The sequence below is a fragment of the Nyctereutes procyonoides genome, unplaced genomic scaffold (assembly GCF_905146905.1).
Source record: "Nyctereutes procyonoides isolate TBG_1078 unplaced genomic scaffold, NYPRO_anot_genome, whole genome shotgun sequence".
Taxonomy (NCBI): Eukaryota; Metazoa; Chordata; class Mammalia; order Carnivora; family Canidae; genus Nyctereutes; species Nyctereutes procyonoides.
In genome coordinates, this window is record NW_026575160.1 from 17,250,278 (window position 1) to 17,276,085 (window position 25,808).

Consider the following 25,808-nt stretch of genomic DNA (forward strand, 5'->3'; position numbering starts at 1 on the left):
GGCTCACCAGGCTCACCTCAGGCCAGTTTTCTTCCCTGCCACTGCTCTTTGGCAGCAGTCTCTGTTTGGGACTTTCCCTGCCTTGTTCTATACCCTTCTTCCCCCCTAGCAATTCTTTCTATTCCTATGAGATATTTTGCATGAGTTTTGCAGATGCAGCCCTCCTCCTCCCATTTCGTCTTTTTTTTTTTTTTAAGATTTTATTTATTTATTCATGAAAGACACAGAGAAAGAGGCAGAGACATAGGCAGAGGGAGAAGCAGGCTCCCTGTGGGGAACCTGATGTGGGAATCGATCCCAGGACCCCAGAATCATGATCTGAGCCAAGGGCAGATGCTCAACCACTGAGCCACCCAGACGTCCCTCTCCTGCCATTTCTAGAGCATTCATTATAACAGTATTGAACTTCAGTGCCCACCCTAGAGGACAGGGATAGACAACAAACACATAGATCATGGACTAATATTAACAGCTGGCACCCTCATAGCACTTATTAAGTGCCAGCCCCATTTAAAAATTATTTATTTTAAAAATTGTGGTAAAATACATATAAAATTTACCATCTTAATCATTCTAAGTGTATAGTTCAGTGGTATTAAGTAAGTACATTCATGTTGTTGTGCAAACTGCTCCACCACCCGTCTCCAGAACACATACATCTTTCTAAGCTGAAACTCTGTCCCCATTCAAAAACAACTCTCTGGACACCTGCGTGGCTCAGCAGTTGAGCATCTGCCTTCGGCTCAGGGCGTGATCCTGGAATTCCGGAATCGAGTCCCACATCGGACTCCCTGCAGGGAGCCTGCTTCTCCCTCTGCCCGTGTCTCTGCCTCTTTCTGTGTCTCTCATGAATAAATAAACAAAATCTTTTTAAAAACCACCCCAAACCAAAAAACAACTCTCTGCCTTGCTGCTGGCAACTACCATTCTCCCTTCTACCTGTATAAATGTGACTACTCTAGGTACCATACATAAGTAGAATCATGCGGCATTTTCTTTTTGTGGCTGGTTTATTTCACCAAGCATGATTTTTTCTTTCTTTCTTTCTTTTAAAGATTTATTTATTCATGAGAGACACAGAGACACAGGCAGAGGGAGAAGCAGGCTCCATGCAGGGAGCCTGATGTGGGACTTGATCCCAGGGCTCCAGGATCACACTCTGGGCCGAAGGCAGGCATTCAACCTCTGAGCTACTCAGGGATCTCCAAGCATGATGTTTTCAAGTTTCATCCAAGCTATAGCATATCTAAGAATTTCCTTCCTTTTTAAGGCTGGATAATATTCCATTGTATGGAATATCCACCACACTATGTTTATCCATGCATTCACCGGTGGGCACTTACATCATTTCCACCTTTTGGCTATTGTGAATAACATTGCCATGAGGCCAACCACTTAAAAACAAAAAAAAACCATGTAAAACTCATTTAATTCTCACAATAGCCCCATGTGGAAGGTACTGCTTTTAATCCTCATTTTACAGGTGGGGAAACTGAGAGAAGTTAAAAGATTTGCTCAAATCACACAACTACAAAAGAAGCTGAGCCAGGCTTCTGCATCCAGGCAGTGTAGCCCAAAAGCCTGAGAGTCTCCCCTGCAGCTCACACCATCACCTTGTAGAGTGCCAGGAGAGCGTGGAGCTGGGCCTGGGGGAATTCCTGGAAGTGACCATTGAGCTGGGTTTTAAGAGTGAGTTGTTCACTAACGTTTAATGGAGAGGAGAAGGCCTAGCCATTTCTGGCAGAGGGAAAAACTTGTGTGATGTGACTAATAATACAGGGGCCCAGGCCCACTTCGCAGGCATGGCCCCTGTGGTCCTGCAGTGGATCAGATAAGACAAGACGCAGGCTGCTGGCTATAGATTCTCAGGAGATTTCCCACTCTCCACGCCTCTACCCGATCGTATTATGGGAATCAAGTACCATCTTAGGCCAAGCCAGACTTGGAGAGAAGCTTCCACAAAGACTCTATAGCTTCCTAAAGCATATCAACTTCCCCAATATCCTCCCTCCCCAAGATTGTAACACCCCACATCCTGGTGGAGGTGGTGGGTGGAGTGGGAGACAGGGAAGAAAAGACACAGTGATGAGATCTGTGGCTGTTGTCATTTGTGCCCTTAAATGCAGACCCTAGATCTTGCCCTAGTGCCTTCAGGGCAAAAGGAGATCCCCAGTCTCTATCGGAGAACTGACAAGTCCAGCCATCTTGCTACTCCATGCTAATTTCAAAACCTCCAAATCTCTTTTCCCTCCGGAGCTCTGAAAAAGCCCAAGGTCAAGAGAAACAGTTATTTACCACAGGCATTTAAATTTGCTTATCTAGGAAGGAAGGAACAAAGTTTGGACATTCTGGTTATCTCAGCTTAAATCAGCTTAAATGTCAGCATAGAGGCCACGGGAGAGTTTCCGTAGGCTATTGTCATCCCTAATAGGAAATGGCATTGAGATTTTAAGTTGTGCACAGGCATGGAAGCGAGATTGGCCCAGGTATGTTTGGGGATCGAGGTCTGCAGGGTATGGGCCTCTGAGCAACATTGGGTGTGTTGTGTGTACAGTAAGTGCTTGAGGTGGAGAGGGTGCCATGATTTGAGATCCCAAAAGAAAGGACCGGGGGTGTAGAAATATGCCATTTTGAAAGGAAACATCAGTGTGCCAAAGACTGTTCGTTGTCCTCCCGGGTCCATTGTAGCCATCCTTCCTTTCATAGTAATAGAATTTTTTAGCTGGGCACATGGCTGCCAAATCAAAACTACATTTCCCAGCCTCCTTTGCAGCTGAGTGTGACCAAGCAAGGGAGTTCTGATCATAGGGATGTAAGTGGAGTGTTCTGTGTCAGCTTCTGGAAACCTTCAAGATGTGGTACATATGGACTCTTTGCTTTTTCTTCTTCATCCTTTATCTTGCTACCTGGAACATGGATGCTTCCATCGTGGTCAAGGCCATACAATGATGGAGAAACAAGAGAGAAAGAAATGGGGGAACCCAATATTGTGTGGCACTGTGTGAGTCCTGGATTTCTATAAGAGACAAGCGAAATTGGATTTTGTTAAAGTCACTGATGTTGTTGTTCTTCTTATCATTTTGGCAGGAATACCATTTCTGTGGTATTGTCTCTTTCAGTGCATGAGGAGGGACATGATGTTGATCTGTCCCATTGTTGGTGATGGTGACTCTGATCACTTGGGTGAATGTCATAGGGGCCAACTTTCTGTATTCTAAAGTGACAATTTTTTCCCATTCATAGAGGTGCTTTGAGATTATATAACTGTCCTGTTCTCATAAAACTTTGACCCACTAGTTTAAGCATCCATTGATGATTCCTGCGTGAATGAATGATTATTATGCTAGTTGTCAAATGGTTATTTGCCAATTCCAACATTCTTTCTATGTTTATTAGTTGACATTCAAATATGAGGAGGAACTTCCTTCCTTCCTTCCTTCCTTCCTTCCTTCCTTCCTTCCTTCCTCCCTCCCTCCCTCCCTCCCTCCCTCCCTCTGCCTGGATGGCCCTGTTGCACAGACCTGCACAGATGGCAAGACCCATCACCCTGGGAGTCAGGAGGTCTCATGTGCTTTGGGCTGAATGAAAGGCCAAATCTCACCATGGTTGTGGCTGTTGCACTTCATCTTGCTGGGGCCTGGCTGAGGCTGGGTCTTTCTTCCATCTCCAATCTCACATTAGTGGCCATGTGAAGTAGAGATTGGGAGGTGGCCAATGAGGTGGGGCTGTGTAGAGAGTTAGAAGAGGAACTGCTCCTTCATGTTGTCAAGGACAATAACCTGGAATGGAATCCCCGTCCTGACCTCTGGGAGTGGTGGCCAGATGGCTGGGAAGGACTGAGGGTCACGTCATTAGAAGGACTCTCACAATGTCCTTCCAACCCAGCTGGTCTAGACATGTTACACCTGGTCAGATCCATGCTCCCACCTCTGTTCTCTGGAGCCCGCTGACCCAGGTAAATGCCCAGTCCTGTCCTGCTCTCAAGGAGCCGAGGTTGGAAGGGGATCCATTCAGTCAGTCCCAACCTGGAGCATCTTGGAGGAGGCAGCATATGAACCACAACTCTCACAACATAATGCAGCAGGCCTGTTCTAAGGCCTATACCATGCTAGCTGGACCCTGCTCCAGAGCCCCCTGGGGCACCAGGAAGAAGCCAAGGACCCCATAAACTCCTGTGGTCAGACTCACACAAATGACACAAACTCAGATCCCTAGAGCCACTGCTGAACAGAGATGCGTATGATTTTACACATGCACGTGTGTGTATGCACACACGTCACAGAACCCTGTGTTGAGACAAAGCCATCTAAATTGTCCCTCTGTTCCCCTTTCCTCCCTCCCTTCCTTTGGACCTCAGGGGCATAGAATTAATTAATAATATGCCTTGGTTCATGACATCCTCCTCAAATCAGTCCCTGCAAGGCCATCTTTTATTAAACTAATGCATTGATAGAAACGCTGTAACAAATGCCTAAGAAACAAATGCCCTAGTGACATCTAGAACATTGAAATTACTTATATTTACCCATGTGGTTCTCCCCTACCCTGTGCTCTATCCTCCCCCTTCTGAATCATGCGGTCTTTGTTCCCTTGCTCTTTTTTTTTTTAAGATTTTATTTATTTATTCATGGGAGACACACACACACAGAGAGAGAGAGAGAGAGAGAGAGAGAGAGAGAGAGAGAGAGAGGCAGAGACACAGGCAGAGGGAGAAGCAGGCTCCATGCAGGGAGCCCGAGGCAGGACTCGATCCTGGGTCTCCAGGATCAGGCCCTGGGCTGAAGGCAGCGCTAAACCACTGAGCCACCGGGCTGCCCCCTTGCACTTTTTTTTTTTATTTAAAAAAAAAAAAAAAAGCTTTACCGGAAAGCATTATATCTTATATCCCTACAAGTTCTGATTTTCTGGTTGAAGTTGTTTTACGTTTACGCGAAGATATGCTGCATGTAGTCTTTTGGGAATTAACTTTTCCCACTCACAGTTCCATTGCTGAAAGCTCAGCGAGTTAACTTAGGGGAAGAGATTACAGCTGATCACCGTGAGGCCGATGCTCTTGGTGGCTAATGCCAGTTTCGTGCTAGTCTGTGGCATGGAGAAATTCTATTTGCTGGGTACTCTATAGCTTTGATTTACTCAGCAGCTCCATTTTACGCCACTCGGAAAGCCTATTTTTCTTTTCTTTTTTTTTTTAAGATTTTATTTATTCATTCATAGAGACACGGAGAGAGAGAGGCAGAGACACAGGCAGAGGGAGGAGCAGGCTCCACGCAGGGGGGCCGACGCGGGACTCGATCCCGGGTCTCCAGGATCACGCCCCGGGCTGCAGGCGGCGCTAAACCGCTGCGCCCTGGGGCTATCCCCAAAGCCTATTCTTCTTTGGGAATGCTTATGGATATTTATGATGATTGGGTCCTTACTTCCAGGACACCTGCATAAGCCGCTTGGTGCTCAATTACTGGCAGTGTCATTATGGGACAGCAGGCACTAAGCGGGTGAGGCCCTTGTCCTTTGATTTCTGCACGGAGCTCACAGGGACCTGGGCCTCCCCGCCCCGCCCAGTGCAGGCCGCCCAGGTCCCCGGGCCTCAGTGGGCGCAGGAGCCAGCTGTGGGGGGTCCTCGCGGGCGGGGGCAGGCCGCCTCCCCGCTCCCCGCTCCCCGCCGCCGGCCATCAGGGGCGCGCGCCGAGCGGAGCCCCGTGCGGGGCCGGGAGCGGAGCCGCGCAGGACGCTCCTCCCCGTGCGCCCGCCCTCCCAGCCCGCGGGCTCCGGGCAAGGGGAGGAGCGCTCCCGGCTCCGGGGACACGGTCGCCACGGCAACGCGGCCCGCCCCGCCCCGCCCCAACGGACCCGGGCCCGGGCTGCGGCGTCCGGCCTCGTCGGCAGAGCCGGCGGCATGGACAGGCTCTTCGTGGAGGAGGTGGCCGCCTCGCTGGTCCGGGAGTTCCTCAGCAGGAAGGTAGGTCGCGCCGCCGGCGCCGCTCGGGGCCGCTGCCCCAGGGAGGGGGCGCCGGGCCCGCAGCTTCGCGCGGGGGGAGCCGCCGCCGCCGCCGCCGCCGCCGCCGCCCGGCCCGGGATGCCCGACGGGAGCGCCTCTAGCCTGGGGCCGGCCGAAACTACATTTCCCAGGAGGCATCGCGGGCCCCGCGCAGCGCCCGCCGGCCCCGCCGCCCGCCCCGCCGCCCCGCGCTGGCCCCCCATCCCGCCTCTGCGCGGGGGCGGGGCGCGGGCCTCCCTCCCCCGGGGGCACAGCCGCCGCCTCGTCGCGGCCGGGACCGGCCTCCCGCCTCCCGGGTCGTCGAGCCCTTGAGTCGTGCGTGGTCCCCGGCGGCGGCGGGAGCTCAGAGGCTGCAGGCCGTGGCGGGTTGCAGCTTGCCCCGGGCCGCCCCGGGAGAGTTTTCCCGGAGGCCCTTAAGCATCATCATCTGCAGCGGAGGTGGGGACTCCGTGGGAGACAAGAGGTCGCTGCAGGTGCCTGCGGAAGCCTCTGCCGCCTTCTGACCCCTTCTCCAGGGCTCGGCACTGGGTGGCTCAGTTGGTTAAGCATCTGCCTTCAGCTGGGGTCGTGACCCCAGGGAGCTGGGATTGAGCCTCCGCACTGGGCCCCCTGCTCACTTGAGCAGGGGCCCTGGGCTGGTGTCTGGATTAAACATACACACGAGCAAAATCATTTTTTTTTGAGGGGGGGGGTGCGGAAAAGGGGAAGGACCTTGGAATCGGGTGGAGCGGTTCAAATACCGGCAACCAGTTAGCAGAGTGTGAGCCTGCGTGCGTCACACTGCCTCAGTTTCCTTATTTGTAAAACAGGATTGATAAGACCCACCGTTTGCAGATTTATGATGAGGATTAATAATAATATATGGGCAGTCCCCAAGCATTGTATCTGGCACCTAGTAGGTACCTGTAGTCAGCGTTGTCTTCACCTCTCGCCCCTCTCGTGCATCTGTTTTGAAAGTGTCTTTCTTTGCTTCTTAATAATGTTTTCTTTAATTTAAAAGTTATTATTATCATTTTAACAAAGATTTTATTCACTTATTCATGAGAGAGAGACAGAGAGAGGCAGAGACATAAGCAGAGGGAGAAGCAGGATCCATGCAGGAAGCCTGATTTGGGACTCAATCCGCAACCCGGGATCACACCCTGAGCAGATGCTGAGCTGCTGAGCTGCCCAGGCGTCCCTAAAAAGGTTATTTTTTCAAAAAGGTTTTATTTATTTATTTGATAGGGCACGAGCATGAGGAGTGGCAGGGAGAGGGAGAAGCAGACTCCTCACTGAGCAGGGGGGCCCAGTGCGGAGGCTCAATCCCAGCTCCCTGGGGTTGTGACCCCAGCTGAAGACAGATGCTTAACCAACTGAGCCACTCAGTGCCTTTATTTATTTATTTATTTATTTATTTATATTATTTATTTATTTATTCATGAGAGACAGAGAGAGAAAGGCAGAGACACAGGCAGAGGGAGAAGCAGGCTCCATACAGGGAGCCTGACATGAGACTCGATCCCGGGACTCCAGGATCATGCCCTGGGCTGAAGGCAGGCACCAAACCGCTGAGCCACCCAGGGATCCCCAGTGCCTCTATTAAAAAAAAAAATTAAATGCAATGTGGCTTCATTGTATCTGCTCTGTGTTTCAGGCTAGTTGACCTTCCATCACCAAGTCTTGGCTGCACATCTGATGTCAGTGACACGCCCTGCGAGGCTGCCCACTATCATTTCTTTGAAGCCTGGGTCACCAAGCAAAACTCTGTTTTCCTCTTGCCTTTCCTTTCTTAAGAGTACAAATGAAACCCAAAGTCCTCCCCAGATACCTAAGGCTCCACTATAGCTCCACCCCAGTGTACCACCCCAGTGTGGGTTCCAGCTTCTCCCACATGCTTTCGCCTGTTCTACCCACAGCCTACCCCAGGTCTGTTTCCTTCAGGAAGTCTTCTTGGATAACTTCCATCGGAATAACTGACTTACCTTGTCTGTGGCTTGCTCACTGGTGCTCACATTATAATTTATATGTCTGCCTGTCCCGCCCAGTCCGCAGAGCTGACACCCGATCTGGGTGGAGCCTTGGCCGTGTCTGGTTCAGCCAGCCCTTCTCCCTCCCATTTTTCATCTGGGCACACTAAAGCCCTGACCTGACCAAGGAGTTGCCCACAGTCACTCAGAAAGTTGTGGAGAGGTGGGACTGCCATGTAGACCAGCTGTGCTTTCCTTGTCAGCTTCTTTCTGCTCTGGTGCAGAGACCACGTACTCCCCTCAGGGCTTGGCACGAGGCCGGTATAACCTAGAAAGTTCCCATCATGGTGTGAGGTGCCTTCTGGTTGCCTGTTTGTTTTCTCAGATCCTCGTAACAGGCCTGAAAGACAGGAATACTTACTCCGTTTCATGTAAGACGATCATGAGGCTAGGGGGCAAAGAAACTTGCCCACGGTGAGCAAGTTAGATCTTGTCACACCTCGACTCAAAACCCTCTATGAGCTTCCTGCTACAAGCAGCATAAAATCCAAGGGAAGGCGTCACCGCCTCACCTGGGCTACGAGGCTCTCTTTGACCCTGTGCAGGCGGTCCCTCCGACCTCACCTGCCACAACTGCCTCCTCTGCCCTCTACCCTACATCGTACCCAGCTACGCTGGCCCCCTTCTAAGTGTGGGCTGCCCTCGGAGAGTCATGAACATCTCCTGCAATGTCAGGGTGCTCCAGGGTGACTCTTCTTGTGCCCCAGCCTCCCTCTCCTGCAGTCACTTGTTCCCATCCTACTTATGCCACCTTTCCAAGCGGGCATGTCCTGGGCCTGTGGTCACCAGTACCCTTCCTGTAATCTGTGCAAGCAGTCTGTCATCCTCACTTGCAGCTCGCCTCCTTAGCAGCCTGCCCGTCATAAACTGTTCTTCAGTCTCACTCACATCTGCATTCCATAGTTCCTGCCAACTTTTCTAGGGGCCCTCCAGTCCTGTTGTGACCTCTACCCACTTCTTACCCTCCTGTCGTTATAATCACACCTTCCAACAACATGCTCACCTCCCTTGCCCTTCACTTCTTTCATCATGTTCCCTCCGCCAACCCCCCAGCCCTCCGAGTTTTCAGATTCCCTTTGGCCTCCTCCATGCCTGCCCCTGCAGTGCCCAACGGAGCTGGAGAGAAACACAGCAGCATGTGGATGGTTTCAGGCCCCCCAGCCCCCTGAGGCCTCAGGCATGGCTGCCCTCCTGGTGAGAGCTCCCCAGTCTGCCCCCTCTCTCCGCTCTGGGATGGCTGTTTCACACCTGCCCTCTCATCTAAGCCCACACAACAACTTCCCTGTTCTCATCGCACCAAGAAAACATGCAGTTTTGAGAACCTCCCCCAGCACACACACACACAGGCTGTACCACTCCAGTTATGAACCTTCCTGGGCCTGGACCTTCCCTCTGCCTCCCTGCTGCTCTTACCAGGTTATTCTCCATGCTCCTGGGAAAGGTCAGCCCCTCCCTGCGTGCCATCCCCTCTTGCCTGCGTGAGGGCACAGCAGCAGTTCTCTCTCTCCGTTGCATATATATTTTGTCTTCTCTACTGTCGTTCCTACAGAACCCCCTCTTGATTCCCAGGTCCCTCCAGCTACTGGGTCATTTTTCTTCTCCCTCTTACAGCCAAACCCCATGAAAGAACTATGTGTGCTCTGATCCTCATCCTTCCTGCTTGCTCAAGCCTGCTCCAATCAGGCTTCTGTCCCCACTGATCCATGGAAGCAACTCTTGTCAAGTTTATCAATGACCTTTAACTTACAGTTCCCACACTTCTTGATCTAACACTGTGTTTGGCACAGCTGTTTTGTGCCCTTCTTTCTGGAAACTCATTCCACTTGGCTTCTGGAGGCCACCTTCTGCGTTGTGTCCTCTAACCTCTCGGGGTGTTTGCTGGTCCCCCTCATTTCCTGGAGCTGTGCCGGGGGACTCAAAGACTCAGTGTTTTCTTCTCTTCTTCACTCATTTTCCAGGTGCCTCCTCCAGCCTCCTGGATTCCAGGGCCATCAACATGATGACAATTCCCAAATGCCTGTCTGGCCAAGATCTCTCCCCGAACTCTTACATTCTTACCAACTGCCAATTTTACATTTTCCGTTGGATATACAATGAATATCTTAACATGTCCAAAACCCAATTCTTGATCCCCTCTGTGTCTTGCAGCTTTTCCCATTTTGATAGGCAGTGTCACCATCTTTCTGGTCACTTGGCCCGAAAGCTTTGCAGTCGTTCCTGGCTTTTCTCCCTCTTGTATACCCCACATCCAGTCCGTTAGTACATCTGTTGGCTTTACCACCAGAGCATATACAGCATGCAGCCACCTCTTTCTACTTGTGCTGCAACTGCCCTAGTCCAAGCCACCTCTGTCTTTCATGTGAGTTGTCCCACAGCATCCTAACTAGTTTCTGCTTAAATCCTTGCCTCCAAAAATCTGTTCCCAACCTAGCAGCCAGTGATCCTTTACAAATACAAGCTCCTGTTTTCACCCTGCCCTTACCTGCCCCCCCCCCCCCCAAGATTTCACTGAAGTCAACAAGGCCTTTCCTTTTCAGGCTCTAGGCAACCTCTCTGACCTCATTTCCTGCCATTTCCCCCTGGCCACGTGGCTCTAGCTGCACTGGCCTCAGGGCCTTTGTACTTGCTTTTTCTTGCCATGAACACACTTCCCTGAACTGTCTGCATGGCCTGTTCCCCTACTTCCCTCACATCCCTGCTCTAATGTCACCTAATCACGAAATCTTTCCTGATTTTTGTAAAGTATCAAACCTCCTTGCACCCCCTCCTGGTCCTTTCTGTTTCCTGCTCTGCTACACTTCTTTTCCCCACAGCATATTAGAGTTGTTGGCTTTTCCCCATAGAATGTAAGCTCCGTGAGGGCTAGGACTTTGATCTGTTTACTCCTCTGCCTCCAGCAGCTGAACTAGTAGACTAGTGGTTCATTCCCTTCATTTGACAGATGGGAAAACTGGAAGACAGGAGTGAGCCTGCAGATGATGCTCAATAAGTAGCTGACTAACAGTGTTCTTCTCTGTGTCTCTGCTCTCATTTTATTTGTCTGCATAGTAGTGCACGTTAGCAGCTGCCTGCTGCACATTTACCCCTGTTTGTGGTCCACTTCCCCAACAGAATGTCAGCTCTGTGAAGGGGTGAGGTTTGTCTTATTCCATTGGTATCTCCTGAATCTAGAACAGCCTGTCGCATCGTAGGTACATGGGAAATGTTTGTTGAGTGGTAAAGATTAAGCGGACCTGGATGGGACTGAGGACTGGCTGATTCCTGAGGGATCCTTGTCCACTCCCGCAGTGGCTTCCAAATGTCAGTGTGTACCACCATCCTGGGAAGTTTGTTAAGTGTGCCAAGACTTGCTGATCTGAACTGCTGACAGACATAAAGAGTTATTCAGCAGAGGGGGACTCTCATGGTTTCTGCCTCGCTCTCATTGGCTGGAAAGCCATGGGGAAACCCAGATGCAATGTAGGTGCTTGCTGTGACCTCCTCCCTCTAACTCCCAGTTCATTCTCCTTAGGGCACCCAGGTATGCCTCTGCCTTTCCCCCAACATGCACACCCATTTCTTTCTGTTCCTCCTCCCTAAGACTTCCTTTTTATTCTCTTTGTTTCAAGGTTGTGTTCATATCTCTTTTTTTTCACAAATTCTGCTTCCCTCAGTTAATGACAGGAAGCAGGTTTTGTCTTGTTTTCCCATCAGTGGGAGTCTCTGTAAGATTGTGAACACAAAACCTGGGTGAGATGTTGAGGCCTGACTAGCACGAGGGGCTGGATCCACGAAGAGCAAAAGGCTCCCTTAGCACCAGGCTGAGCTGTTTGTGAGGTATCTCTTCCTCCTCTGTGTTGGGTGATCACCATGGTCCAGTGGGGTGGGCAGGCCCCAGCTTCTGTGGTTAATTTTTGGATGAAGAAGCCAGGCTTATAGTAGGGAATAGCACTTGCCATTGCTGGAGTGTCTTCATTGGGCCTTTTGGGAGGTGAGGACTGGATGATGGCAAGTGGCTTCACTGGGACCTCAGCAAACGCTTACCACGTGCTTCCAGGGGCTTCAGTCCTGGCATTGCTGACTCACAGGCTGGGATGGTCAGAGCCCCCTGCTCTGTGATTCTCCTGTGTTACGTGGGCAGATCAGTCCTTGCTCTTACCCGAGAAAAGAAAGGAATTGTTATCGACCTTTTGCTTATTTTTTTCCTTTTATTTATTTTTAAAGCTTCATATTCTGTGGCTCCAAATCTAGTGCAAACCCAGGGCTCCAGCCTTAGGTGAATCAGTTAGTTACCTGAACCTCACTTTCATTTTCTATAAAATGGGCCAATAGCTCCAACCTTAACTCGGGCCATGGAGTTATTTTAAGATTCAGAACAATAATAATAGTGAAGATGTCAAGTGTAAAGCTTATATAAAAATAAACTCCTTTTTTTTAAAAAAAAACATTTTATGTATTTATTTTAGAGAGAGAGTGAGAGCCAGAGAGATCACAGAGGGAGAGGAAGAAGCAAGCTCCCCACTTAGCAGGGAGCCCGAGGCGGCGCTCGATCCCAGGACCCTGAGATCAACCCTCTGAGCCACCCAGGCACCCTTCACTTCTTTTTTAAATGATTTTATTTATTTATTTGACAGAGCACAAGCAAGGGGAGGAAAGGGAGAAGCAGACTCCCCACTGAGCAGGGAGCCCGATGAGAGACTCGATCCCAGGACCCGGGGATCGTGACCCCAGCCAAAGGTGGCCCCTTAACCGACTGAGCCATCCAGGCGCCTAAAAATAAATTCTTAAGTCAGTTTTTGGTCCTTGTAATTTCCTTGCAAGGAAGGCAGGATAGGCAGGATAGGAATGATCAAAATGAGCATCAACAGTCTTTTATTTATAACCTACATCAGAGAACGGAAGGTTTTGATTAAAATGAAAATAATGATTCAGATTTCTTCCTGCAGGGCTTAAAGAAGACATGTGTGACCATGGACCAGGAACGCCCACGCTCTGACCTCAGCATAAACAGCAGAAATGATCTCCGCAAGGTTTTGCATCTTGAATTTCTCTACAAGGAGAACAAGGTACGTGCTTTTTAAGGTGTGGTGTAATGTTCTGGAACTGAGCTTGGCAATGTCAGAGCACTGGCGGGGCCCTGCCAAGCTGTCGGAGACGGTGGTGGCAGGAGGCTTGCCGTGCCTGCGGCCAGGGGAGCAGCGGACCCGGCCAAGTGCTGACAAATCCCCAGTGTGAGTTGGGTTTCCAGCCTCATGGAGGCCCTAGGCTGCCCCCCGGGGGCCTGTTGCGCATGTGTGGCAGGAAGCTCACCTTGAACCCGGGCCCTTGACAGTTACTCCCTGTGCCCCCTCCTCCCCTAGGAGGCTGTTTTTAGCCAGACCGTACTTAGGAATATCATATTCGGTTATACTAAAATTTTCCATTCCCTGCCCATGTAAGATTTTCCTTCTTCAAATCTGAGTAATAGCTTATTTTTAAGTCTACTGTGACATTTAATTTAGGCAGAAACGGGGCTTGGGCTCAGCTAACCCTGGTGCCTTGGAATTGGGGAGGGTGGGGGGCTTCCCTGATCCCCCAGCCCCACCACCTCCCCCCAACCCTGTAGTTGTCCTTTGTGGTGCTCAGCACACTTATACTAGAGTATGTATGTGTGGTTGTTTAATTACCGTCTGCCTCCCCACCACTTTGCATGCAGCAGGAGGCCCGAGACTGGCGTCTCTTTTGCTCACCGTTGTGTCCGTGTACTTAGCCTGTTGCCCAAGGACATAGAGAATAGTCTCTATATGTGTTTGTGGATTATATCATTGGCCGACTCTCTGAATGAAGCTACCGTTCTGGCTTAATTGTTTTTTTCTGCCACAAAGACAGAATCTTCTAATCTGACCGAGGAATGGGCTCTCCAGCAGATGTGGCCTTGTGGTAGGGCATTGTGGTAGAGTGGGAAAGAACCTAATGGTCAGGTAGTTTAGCATTTATCGTCATTTTTTAAAAAGGCAATACAATGACATATCCTGCGATGTCCACATGTATGAAACTAAGAAGGAAGCCCCATGGTTGAATTGGGGGTGAAGAGGACTTGCCTTCTTGGCCTTCTTGGATAGCCCCTCAGGACTGGGCTAAGCAGCTTTTCAACTGCTGGGAGATTGGGGGACCTCACTTAGGGGAGCTGCGAGCCACAGAAAAGTGGCCTGTCCAGGTGTCACAGTGAGTTATGGGGCAGGAGTGAGGCTAGAACCGGATCTTCTGATTCTCAGTCCTGCTGTAGTAATAATGGTGGTCAGGCCTCCTGTCATTGTAACCCTCTACTCAAACGAAATCTTAGCAGATGGGGCTGAAATTCCAGCCCTCCAAGGCTGTTTCTGAGATGCCCAGAGGAACCTCAGAAGAGCTTGTAAACTACCTTCCTGCCCATCATCACCCATTGGGAAGCTCAGGCTAAGTTTCCCTGAGTAAAGTGAAGGATGGCATCAACCTACGGGAACATTCGGGTTGCCAGAAGTTTCTGTGCCCCACTTTGATGAGAAAAGGGCGGTGGCAGCCAGGTGCAGTCCTGTTGTTGGCTCAGTGAAGACATTAGCTCGATGCCCTTCTCATCTTTGGTCTTGGGGGTGACAGCAGGGCCCCACCACCTCCTCCCTGTGTTCAGCTGGAGGCCCATAGACCCAGGCAGCAGATATCCAGCCCACCTCATTTTGCTTCGTTTGTAAGGCAAGAGTGTGGACTGTACATGTTAGAAAGATTTTTTTTTTTCCACAGAAAGTGAGACAGGTAATAGGAAAATCAATTAACCATGCTGGTGCAGTGGGAATTTTATGTAAATGCAACTTTACCTAATTTCCTGGAATCATCTTTGCCGTTCAAGTTACTTTTACTTCTCCACTGTAATAGTTTCCCTAGGGTAATAATTATCTGAAGATACTTAAGATATTTCCATTAGGTTTTGATAAGTGCCCTGATTATTTGATTTATATAATAGTTATTATGTAGTGAATCGAGCTTATATTTTACAGAACAATATATTTCTTAATCTATCCGTTGCATAGTAATTTTGACGTTTGCACGCAGCTAGCCTGATTCTAGGAAAGCCCTGCAATTTAATGTTAATTCCAGTAACTTGTTTTTCCCTACTCATAGTATGATATACAAAAATGCCTATGCAAAATTGAGGTTTTGAAAAATGGTGTCCAGATTCACATAAAGGCTGTGTCTGTTCTGAGTAGAGTGTTATGAAAAGCCATAAAGTGTAATTCAGGTTATCTAGGGCTATAAATCTCTTATATTGAAAGAAAAAGCTAGAAGGTCAAAATAAATCAAATAACATCTTTCCCCTGACTCTCTTCCTCATGAGTTTCATTTAGACTTAGACAAAATTGTTTTTTTTGGGTTCCACCCTAAGAAAATAAAGCTGTCCCCTGATTCTAACTGCCTGATAAATCTGTTGTTATTGGTCATAACCCATCTGGCTGTGGGTGCTGGTCCCAGAGTCCTGCTGCATAGACCCAGGCACTAGGAAGGAGGGAGGGCTGCATGTGCCTGAGGGGCTCTCTGTGCCAGGTGCTTTGTCAGGCGCTTTACTGCTCTCACTGCAGTCTCATCAAATGCCAGCCCTCCAAATGCCCCATGTCTGGCCACACTTGCCAACAGCTTGGGGTTCCTGGACAAGTGGGGTGGGGACTGACACAGTTATGTGGCCTGAGGTCAGACTGTGGATTGCTGCTTGGATATCTGTGTTTGTCCAAATGACTTAGAGGAATTTTAAGAGAAATCAGGACTCTAATCTTTGCAATTTAAGACACAATAGGGCCTGGGAATATATATCTCTAAAAACCTCCAGAGATGACATTTGGCATGATTAGGGTCGGGAAATACTGATGTCATTTCATTTCTTTTTTTTTCTCTCCTTTTCTTTCTCTCTCTCTTTTTTTTCCTCTCTTTTCCTTCCTTCCTTCCAGAGAGAGAAAGAGAGAGAGAGTAAGTGCAAGTGGAGGTGGGGAGGGGCAGAGGGAGAGGGAGAGAGAATCCTAAGCAGGCTTTGCACTCAGCACGGAGCCTGACTTGGGGCTTGACTTCACGACCCTGAGACCATGACCTGAGCTGAAATCAAGAGGTGTAATAAATTGTGCTTAACTGACTGAGCCACTCCAGTGCCCCTGATGTCATTTATTTCTAAAACCAATTACTGAAGAGTTTTAATGTTTTTAAGATTCAGGTATAGATTGAGACAGTCCTGACGGCCTCTCTGTGTTCTTTGCAATAACCTGCTGTGGTACCATCCCTGCAAGCCCCAGCACCCAGTGTTAAATGCAGAGTATACAACCTATGAGAATACTCAGGTCCCAAATGTTTATAAGCTTTTAGAGTTAATGATCCCTAAAGATTTAAGTTTTTTTTTTTTTTTAAATGAAAGGCTATTTTCTAAAGTTATTCCTATGAGGAAAACCAAGAGGAAATTTGCTTGGGTGTTTTTTCTGTTTATCTTGTATTTTATTACAGCTGTTGGTTAAATCGCCTGACTCATGCATTGGATGTCCATTCTTTTAGGGTAGAGGTTTTTGTCTTCATCTCTGGGTTGTAACACAGTACCTCATGTCTGAGAGGCAGTCAGTGGACATTTGCTGAGAGAGGGTATGAAAGTAGGAGAAGCTGATAAACTGTCAAGGAATTGGAAGAGCATTGTTTCTGCCCTTGCCCTGAAGCTGTACATATGACTAATGATTTTTGTTTTCTTCCAATGATAGGCAAAGGAAAATCCTCTAAAAACAAACCTTGAACTCATCACCAGATACTTTCTGGATCACTTTGGAAATCCTCCCAACAATTTCACTCAAGAAACACCAATCCCTGCACTCTCAATTCCAAAGAAAAATAACAAATTAACATCAAGGTGCTCAGAGACCATGCTGGTAAATATATATGACCTTGCAGATGAAGATTCAGGATGGAGAACATCATTGTCAGAAACAAGCAAAGCCAGGTATCTCTTACTTACACCATGGATTAGTCTCTTATCGCTGCTGTGACACATGACTATGAACTCAGTGGCTATAACAGGGTTTTCCAGAAAAGCAGAACCAATAGGATATGTGTGTGTGTGGGTATGTGAATACATGTAAATATATATACAAATAGTGTATATATACACACACACATATTAGATTGGTTTCATATATCCCATATAAGGAGATTTGTTTTGTTTTATAATTTTACTTTTTTACTTCTTAAAAAATGTTTTTTACCCTTTTTTCTTTTTTCCTAAGAAGGCTCTATGCCCAGTATGGACCCCAGTGTGGGACTTGAACTCACAACCCTGAGATCAGGACCTGAGCTAAAATCAAGAGTCGATGCTTAACCAACTGAGCCACCCAGGGGCCCCAATTATAAAGACATTTATTTTAAGGAATTGGCTCACCTCACATGATTGTGGGAGCTGGAAAGTCTGAAATCTGTAGGGCAGACTGGCATGCTGGAAGCTCAGGAAGTATTCTGTGTTACAGCCTTGAGGCAGAATTCTCTGGGAAACCTCAATTTGCTCTTAAGACCTTTAACTGATTGGTTGAGGGCCACCCGTGTTATCTAGGGTGATCCTCTTTGCTTAAAGTCAACTGACTGTAAATATTAGTCATAAGAAAATACCCTCAGGGAAGCATCTAGGCTAATGTTTGACCAAACAACAAGGCAAATAGCCTAGCAAAGTTGACATGTAAAATGTCACCATCACCGTGTCTTAAAGCAACACAAATTTATTATCTTCCAGTTCTGAGGTCAGAGGTTCAAAATTGGTCTCACCGGGTTAATGGCAAAGTGTCAGTAGGGCTTGTTCTTTCTAGAGACTTTTGTGGGGAGAATTGGTTTCCTTTCCTTTTTTGGCTTCTAGTGGCCACCTACATTCCCTGGCTTGTGGCTGCTTCCTCTGTCTTCAGAGCACATCACTCCAGCCTCTGTTTCTGCCATGGCATCTCCTACACCTGACTCTGACCTCCTGCCTCTCTCTAAACAAGCAACCTTGTGACTCTAATGGGCCCTCCCAGACAATTGAGGATAATCTTCCCATCTCAAAACCTTAACACATGTGCAAAGTCTTTTTTCCACAGAAGATAACAGTCACAGGTTCTGGGATCAGGCCATCTGTAGGGGTCATTATTCAGCCTCCGCATTGTGTGCCTTCAGATTCCCTGTTGTGGAGCACTGTTACTTTCCTTGGAGGCCTTGAGGATGGAGGGGGATGCCGAGGAGGATGCTTATGATTCAAATGTTTAATGTTTGTCAGCTTCAGGGGCTTGCTGGGTTTGCATTTTCTTAAAGAAATAGGGATATAGACTTCTAAAAGCAACTTAATGCTGTAGAGATGAAAACATCTGAAAAAATAAGGCCTTTTAGAACTCTTAGGAAGGAAATTAATTGCCATTCTTGACTGAACCTCCAGTATTGGAAAGCACTGATATTAAATTACAACCTTAATATGCTGTCTGTAGTCACTAGCGAGTCTAACTCCCTGGGGCTGGATGTTTCCTTCTGGCTCTGCTGAGAAGCATTTTCTTTCCCAAGGGTAGCTGAGGGGTAGGGTCTGGCCAAAGGACAAGGACCACTGAAAACATTAACTCAAGGCTTAAGACGTGAAAGTGAGTCAGAGTAGTTTGGAAGAAGATGGTTCTTCCTTCAGAGGCGCTTACTGCCTGGCTGGGAAAATAAATATTTCTGAGGTGATAAAGAACTAGCGGAAGTGGGGGCTTCCGAGTTCCACCCAGTTATCCAAGCCACAAACTTGGGTATTATTCTACTCTATCATTTTTGTCTCTGTGAGACCTTAATGATATTAGACTCTTGCCTGCTTTCTCTGCCCTGACAGCAGTGCCTTAGTTCACACCTCCTCTCTTGCCTGGGCTAACTCCTATAGACTCTTCCTTGGTTTCCAGGCCTCTGGTGATCTGCTCAAATCCCCCTTCCACCTAAGATAGTGTGAGCTTCCCACGAACAAGCCTGGCCATGCTGCTTCTCTGTGGAACGGCCTTCAGATGCTTCCCATGGCTTCCAGGATGAAAACCAAACTCCTAAGGGTAACTTGCAAAAACTCTTTCCGTGATCAGCCTGTATGGCTCACCTTGGCCTGGCCTGCTCTTACAGGCCTTTGTGCTAATGCCTGGGGCATTCTGGTTATCTCCTGCGTGCTCATTCCTTCACACTCAGGGCTGGCTTCTCTGTAAGTCTTTGGTTTACCCAAGCTGGTTCTGGAACCTTCCTTTGCTGGATATGCCCCTGTCATAGCACACACATGACTGCTTCTCTCACGCGTGACCTAATGCTTGGTAGTCAGCAGCTTGGGATAGAGCAGGAGTCAATGCCCCTTTAGGCCAGAGTCCAATGGTAGAAAACATGCCAGCCTGTGTCACAGGAGTGCTGGGCTGTGGCTGATCCATCACAGATCATAGGTAAGAGTACTCTTGAGCTGGGCCTCTTGCACTGTCTCTTTCTCTTTCTTATCTTTCCTCCTTGTTTGCCTCAGCATCTCATCTTCTTTTGTTCTATCTCTCTCTTTCCCCTGTATACACACACACACACACACACACACACACACACACACACACACACACAATCTATCTCTCTCACTCTGTTTCAGTGCCAAGCAGCCCAATAAGAGAAGCCGTTGGCATGCCCAACTCAACTGAACTTGAACTGAATAGTTGGAGAACACAAAGTTTGCCACATGTCTCCATCTGTTGATCTCACTGATGTGCAGTAAGGCTGGGCTTCACGTAGCTCATGACTCTCTTGGAGGGCTGTGATTTTCTGTAATCACTCAGGTCTGGAACAAGGATGCCCTTTATATTTGAGGACACAAAACGTTCAGGGATATTTGAGGAATCCTATCATAGGTCATCAATTCTGATTTTGTTTGTTTCCTGGTCTCATTTTGTAGGTCAGACTTGCCCTGGTGTGAAAGTATTTTCTATTCTTTACCTTTAATGATAAAGCACTAGCGGGTTAGAATCATCACAGATGTATGAAGGGGCTTGCTCTGAGTTGAATGTGGGACTTATTATTGTTGTTAGCTATTGGGGAATCTGTTTAATGGAGAAACCCCTTTTTTGCAGGCACGACAATCTTGATGGGGATTTGCTTGGTAATTTTGTATCCTCGAAAAGGCCCCCACACAAAAGTAAGCCTATGCAAGTTATCCCAGGTGAAAGCCCTGCTGTGGCCCCTGCATGGGAGAAGATGGACAAGCTTCCGTCGTCAGAGTCTTCCTTGGACACCAAGAGGGTGGGCGAGAAGATCAGGTCCAAGTCTGGCCTGATTGTCCGAGGCATGATGGCCGGTCCTATCGCCAGTTCCCCGCAGGTAGAGTTGCTGCTCTCAATGCTATAATGGGAGTGGAAAGTGAGAACCAGGCAGGGCTTAAGGGGTTGCCTGGGTTTATTTGAGGGCACCCCACAAGATAGATCTGTGTGTTGGGATGGGAGGGACACCTGCCTGTTTTACCTCTGGTGGTACTGTTAAATCCTTGTGGGATCATGGGCAGGCCTTATCACCTTCCCTGACCTCAGTTTACCCCTCAGGTCAACAAAATGGATGCCATGGCTTTATCTTCCTCGGCTGAGTGAGAACACATCTACCAGTTTTACCTCTGCCATTCAGAAGTCAGGGGCAAGCCATCCAAGTCTAGAGAACATCTTTTTTATTATTTTTTAAATCTTTTTTTTTTTTTATTTTTTAGAACATAATACTAAAAGGGAAGAGGAAATCCCAATCCTTATGGTTTCATTTGCTTTGCTTTAAAAAGAAATTCTGATACTTTCATATCATTGTTTTATATCTTTCCTTAAGGAGGGACTCTGGTGGGAGTGTCCCATTAGGTGGGGAGACTCAACCAAATGAGAGAATGAATGTAATAGGAGTTTGTAAAACAACAAAGAAACAGGAAAACAAAGGAAAATCAAACACCAAACTCATAGGGCAGTATTAGTCCCATGAGGGAGCCTGAGCAAACCCGCACAGATCTCGCCTGTCTACTACGGCTGGTCACCTCCTCTCCCACGCTGTATGGCTAGATGTGGGCTGTGGCTCGAGAGGCTGGTGTTCTTCTCCCAATTCACCTGGAATCAGGACAGAAAGAAGCTGACTGTCTCCTTGCCTCTGCCTATATATCGTGGGGGTTTTGGTAGTTTGGAAAATACGGGTTAAGTTATCTGAATTACTGAGATCTTCTGAATGTTGACATTTCATTATTAAAAATTAACCCACATCAAAAAAAAAAATCCCATGTTTTGATGTCACCACCCAACTAATCAGAAAAGATTTTAAGTGCTGAGAAGCCATCCAATCACAGCGGCTGATGCAAGTTTCCCCAGATATTAATTTTTACCTGACGACTTGTATTTTATCATGGACAGAAGACATCAGTCGTTTCCCTTGAAGTGACAGGCTCCTCTTATTATCAAGGAAATGCCTGCTGAATACCCAAGTCTGAATAACCACAATTAATCTGTCAGTTGTTCCACGGAAGAAACTAGCAAGTTCAATTCACAAATCAGATGGTTGTGCAAGTGCTTTTCCTTGAGACAACTGTCATCCTCTGCATCTGGCAGTGTTTATATATACCTCCTATTTTGTCATATGGAATATTAAAGAGATGGGTACCATAGGGTTGAGATTGAATATAATTAATACTTTATATGCTTCAGCATGGACATTTTTAAAAAAGATTTTATTTATTTATTTATTTATTTGAGAGAGAGGCAGAGCCTTAGCAGGGGGAAGGGCAGAGAGAAGGAGAGAATCTCCAACCTGTGTGGAGCCGACCTCACAACCCAGAGATTATGACCTGGGCTGAAATCAAGAGTCGGGTGCTTAGCCGACTGAGCCACCCAGGCTGCCCCAGCATGGACATTCTTAGATGAAATTAGCATTTTACTTATTTATTTTTGTTGCAAGTGGTGGCAGATACCTCCAGCACTTGATTTGTGCTATGGGCCAGCAGTTTTTCCCACCAGTTTATGTGCATCATTACTGCAAACGTCAACATGATGAAAAAGGCAAATCGTGTCATATTATTATTATGAAAATAGATTTGAGCTCCCTAAAAGGATTTGGGGACCTCTAAGGCCGGGGGATCACACTTTGAGAACTGGTGGATCAGATGAATGCTAAGGTCCTGTCCTACAGTGACATCCAATCCGTGTAGTTGAGACCCTCTTCACAATTAAGGTGTGAAGATTTAGAGCAATATTATCTAGGAGATTGTCCCAAACTTCTAAAAGGAGGAATAATTGCTTTGGGAGGTGTGTTTTTCCCTTGAGGATATCCGAATCCTGTGAAGGGCATTGAAAGATAGGATAGGTTCTTGTAGAATTTCCCCAGGTTTTCTGGAAAGTGTTTTGTGGGTCTTTGAGTACCTTGGCCATACTTGGTTGCTCAAGAGAATAAAAGCAAGCTTTGCTAGTTTTTTTTTTTCCCCCTACTAGATCAGCTCTGCCCTTACAAAGGATGAGTAAGAGGCTGGGTTCCCTGCCTTGGGCCAGAAGTTTGGGTCTACTTGGGAATGGTGACTAATATTTTCTTCACTGTGTGGCAAGGGAGGCCCTGGTGGCTTTTGGAGGTTTGTAGTGCCTCGTAATTTCCACTAGGCAAGAATACTACAGAATTAGCTGTTTCTATTCCAGTTCAGCCTTTCCCATTTGGTTCTGGATTATTTCTGGAAATGCTAAGAGATCCCAAATTTTAAACCCTGGAAAAGCCTAGCAGGTCTATTCTTGTCTTCTTTACCTCTACTCCCTGACGCTAAGTTGGTAAACACTTTGACTTCCCATTTTATCAGTTAATCATTGATAGCAAGAGAGGACATTTCAATTGACTTTTCTGGAATTCCTTCATTTCAAACATTAAGCAAGCCTTGAGTGCTTACTAGGAAGAAATTACTGAGCTGGGAGTTCGGTGGACACCAGAGATGAATGAAGAATGGCTTCTGCCATTCTTGGTCTGTTTCACAGGAGGATTGAGGCCCTGTGTGAGTGGGGACTGGAGAGAAGCTGTAGAGCAGTGGCTGATATTTGTTGACTGCCCTGATTGGTCTGGCTCTGTGCCAATGTCTTCCATGGGGATCCCCTTTAATACCTCAATCCTGTACAAGATAGGTGCTATAGGTCCCCAACCCTTCACCTGACCTTTGGGCCAAATATGTTTTGGAATTCAGAATTTTATTTTCAGAAAAGAAACACCATGCACAAGCCATATACCACCTACCACCTGCAGTAGGGTTTGGGGTAGCATCCCATAAGCAAAAACGTTAACATTTCTACAACTAAAGATAGGAATATTCACACTTATAAAAGGAGTGTAAGCAACCTCATAGCAGTTAAAAAGAATTTGCCACAGAACTCCAAAAGAAACTTGTTTTAACATGAGAGACACCTAACTCTGGGAAACGAACAAGGGGTAGTGGAAACGTAGGTGGGTGGGGGGTTGGGGTGACTGGGTGACGGGCACTGAGCGGGGCACTTGGCGGGATGAGCACTGGGTGTTATACTATATGTTGGCAAATTGAACTCCAATAAATATATATATATATATGAAAAAAAAGGAACTTGTTTTAAGAGGTTTTAGAAATGGCAGATAGTAGATTGTGGGCTGCTTATATTACAGAGGAGGGCAACTGAAGCAGAGAAACTAATAACTTGGCCCAGGGGATATGGCTGGTAGGTGGTGATGTAGGAATTTGAATGGAGGCCTGGCCCTGGAGCTACAGGTCCACTGCTCCTGGAGCAGAGCACGCTGTCTGTAAGGGCTGCGGGACAAGGGCTGAGGCAGGCGCCTGGGGCTTATGCAGGTGGAGCACAGTGAAAGCAGCTCAGATCTGGTGGCCCAGGAGGACCTCCTCAGACAATAGGTAGGATGTTCAGAAGAGCTGAGGGATGGATGGGGGAAGATGTTCCTGGGGGAGTGGACATCATGAGCACATGCCTGTTGGGGGGATAGAGTTTTTTCCCACCTCCTTGAAGGGGATCCTTACTGGGCTTTTGCTTGGCCCTTTCAGGATTCCGTCCGCAGACGCTCCCTGAAGCGGTCCCCGGCCTTGAGCAGCAGGACCCAGGCCCCCGACTCCGAGAGCCGGAAAGTGCCCGAGCTCTCTGCCCATGCCCCAGCCTGTCCCACCACCCAGGACGGCCTGGCTTCCAGCCCTGGCTCCCCTCTCGGTGAGCTGACTGCAGAAAAGCAGAGAACCACACCTGGCAGCCCCCACCACTTGTCCTGCAAAGGGCTGCTGCGGAGGGGGAGCGGCAGATGGCAAGAGCTTGAGGAAGATGGCCCAGCTGTGGACAGTGGCCCAGAGGCCAACAGGACGCCGTTGAAATTCTCCTTGCCAGATGGAAGTGCCAGGATGACCCAGGAGAGGCTGGAAAGAACATTCACAAGGCAGGAGAGCCAGCCCCTGCCCCTCAGGTGAGCATGCTGTGCTGAGGCCATGGCTTTCTTAAAGATCCGCCCAGTCCTCCGTGGCTCCTTGGGCTCTCAGAGTGAGCCTCTGAAGTGGACAAGGTGGGTATGGCCTCTCCACCAGGGAGCAAGCAGCCCAGAGTGCACCCAAGGGGGGAACTTCGGGGTAGGTTTCCTTGGTCCTTTTTTCTCCTCAAAGTCAAGAAAGCTTTAGCAGACGGTTCCCATGGTTTCCAGGCTGACCCATAGCAATGTGGCCAGGCCATGGCGTGCAAGAAGTGTTTCCTGGGGAGGCCCCAGAGGTGGCAATGCAGCAGCGCCCACAGGCCCCTTCTGGGGCATCTCTTTTTTTTTTACTGCATCCCTCTTTATTCCCTTTATTCCTTTACAGTTGACCTTGATCAATCTTACATTGACTGATTTTTAAATGTTAAACCAACCTTACATTCCTGGAATCAATCTTACTTGGGTATGATATATTATCTTTTTATATATTGTTTGATTCAGTTAATATTTTTACGTAAGGGTTTGTACGTAAATACAATTTGGAATTGTCTCTAAATTTGTGAAGGTGATGGGCTGGCAAATTTCTTGCAACAGCCTCATGAGATTCTGGTATCTAGGACATGCTAGCAGGGGTAGTCCTTCTTTCTCTTCTCTTGACTAGTGAGGTACTTAGGTGCTGGTGGTACATGGCAAGCTAAGTAGATACAGTCTGTGAACTCCGTTCGTGACCCTAGGGAAGCTGGGCCTACTCTGCTCAGCACATTTTGTGGCTAGGTTATCTGATGCATATACACGTAGAATTTTTCTGTCTTCGGGATGGATAGATTTTTTCTATCGTTGTGAAATCTGTCTTCATCTCTAGTAATGCTTACTGCCTTCACGTCTGTTTAGGTAGAGTGACCTCAGCCTTCCTTTGATTCTAGTGTATCTGGGGGTTATCTGTTTTCATCTTTTTACTCTCATCCATTCCATAGCCTTCTACTTAGGGGTTCCAGCCAAAGGCCTGTGGGGTTTGCCAGGATCCTTCTTTCTTTTTAAAAATTTATAATTTATTAAAGCTGAAAAAATCCATATATACATGTACACAAAATCCCATCTCATCCATTTCTCCCTCAGTCGTCTTGTATAATACCTTTTACAGCTACAGATTTCCCTCTGAGCAATGCTTTGTATCCCGTGAAACTGTATGTTATGTATTCATATGATTTAATTTAAATATTTTCTAATTCTCATTGTGATGTCTTCTTTTGCCCCATGGGTTATTTAGACATGTTATTGACCAGAGCAAACATCTGGGGTGCTTTTCTGTCTTCTGCTTTTGATTCCAGGCTTATTTTCCCTTCATCCATAAACATTCTGTATGATTTCAATCTTTTGATATTTGTTGATAT

At 47.7% G+C, this 25,808-nt stretch overlaps 1 protein-coding gene across 2 annotated transcripts in view; it reads left to right on the forward strand.

The window, feature by feature from the left end:
• Window positions 1-5,848: 5,848 nt before the first annotated feature.
• Window positions 5,849-25,808, forward strand: part of MINDY4 (MINDY lysine 48 deubiquitinase 4) — a 115,608-nt gene continuing 95,648 nt past the window's right edge. For both annotated transcript variants that reach the window (XR_008663076.1, XM_055314828.1), the window contains exons 1-5: window positions 5,849-5,956; window positions 12,930-13,049; window positions 16,722-16,957; window positions 20,073-20,319; window positions 24,011-24,417. Coding sequence is in view for 1 of the 2 variants with exons in the window: in XM_055314828.1 (XP_055170803.1) it covers window positions 5,894-5,956; window positions 12,930-13,049; window positions 16,722-16,957; window positions 20,073-20,319; window positions 24,011-24,417 (1,073 nt within the window). In the remaining variant the exon portion in view is untranslated. The remainder of the gene's footprint in view (window positions 5,957-12,929; window positions 13,050-16,721; window positions 16,958-20,072; window positions 20,320-24,010; window positions 24,418-25,808) is intronic.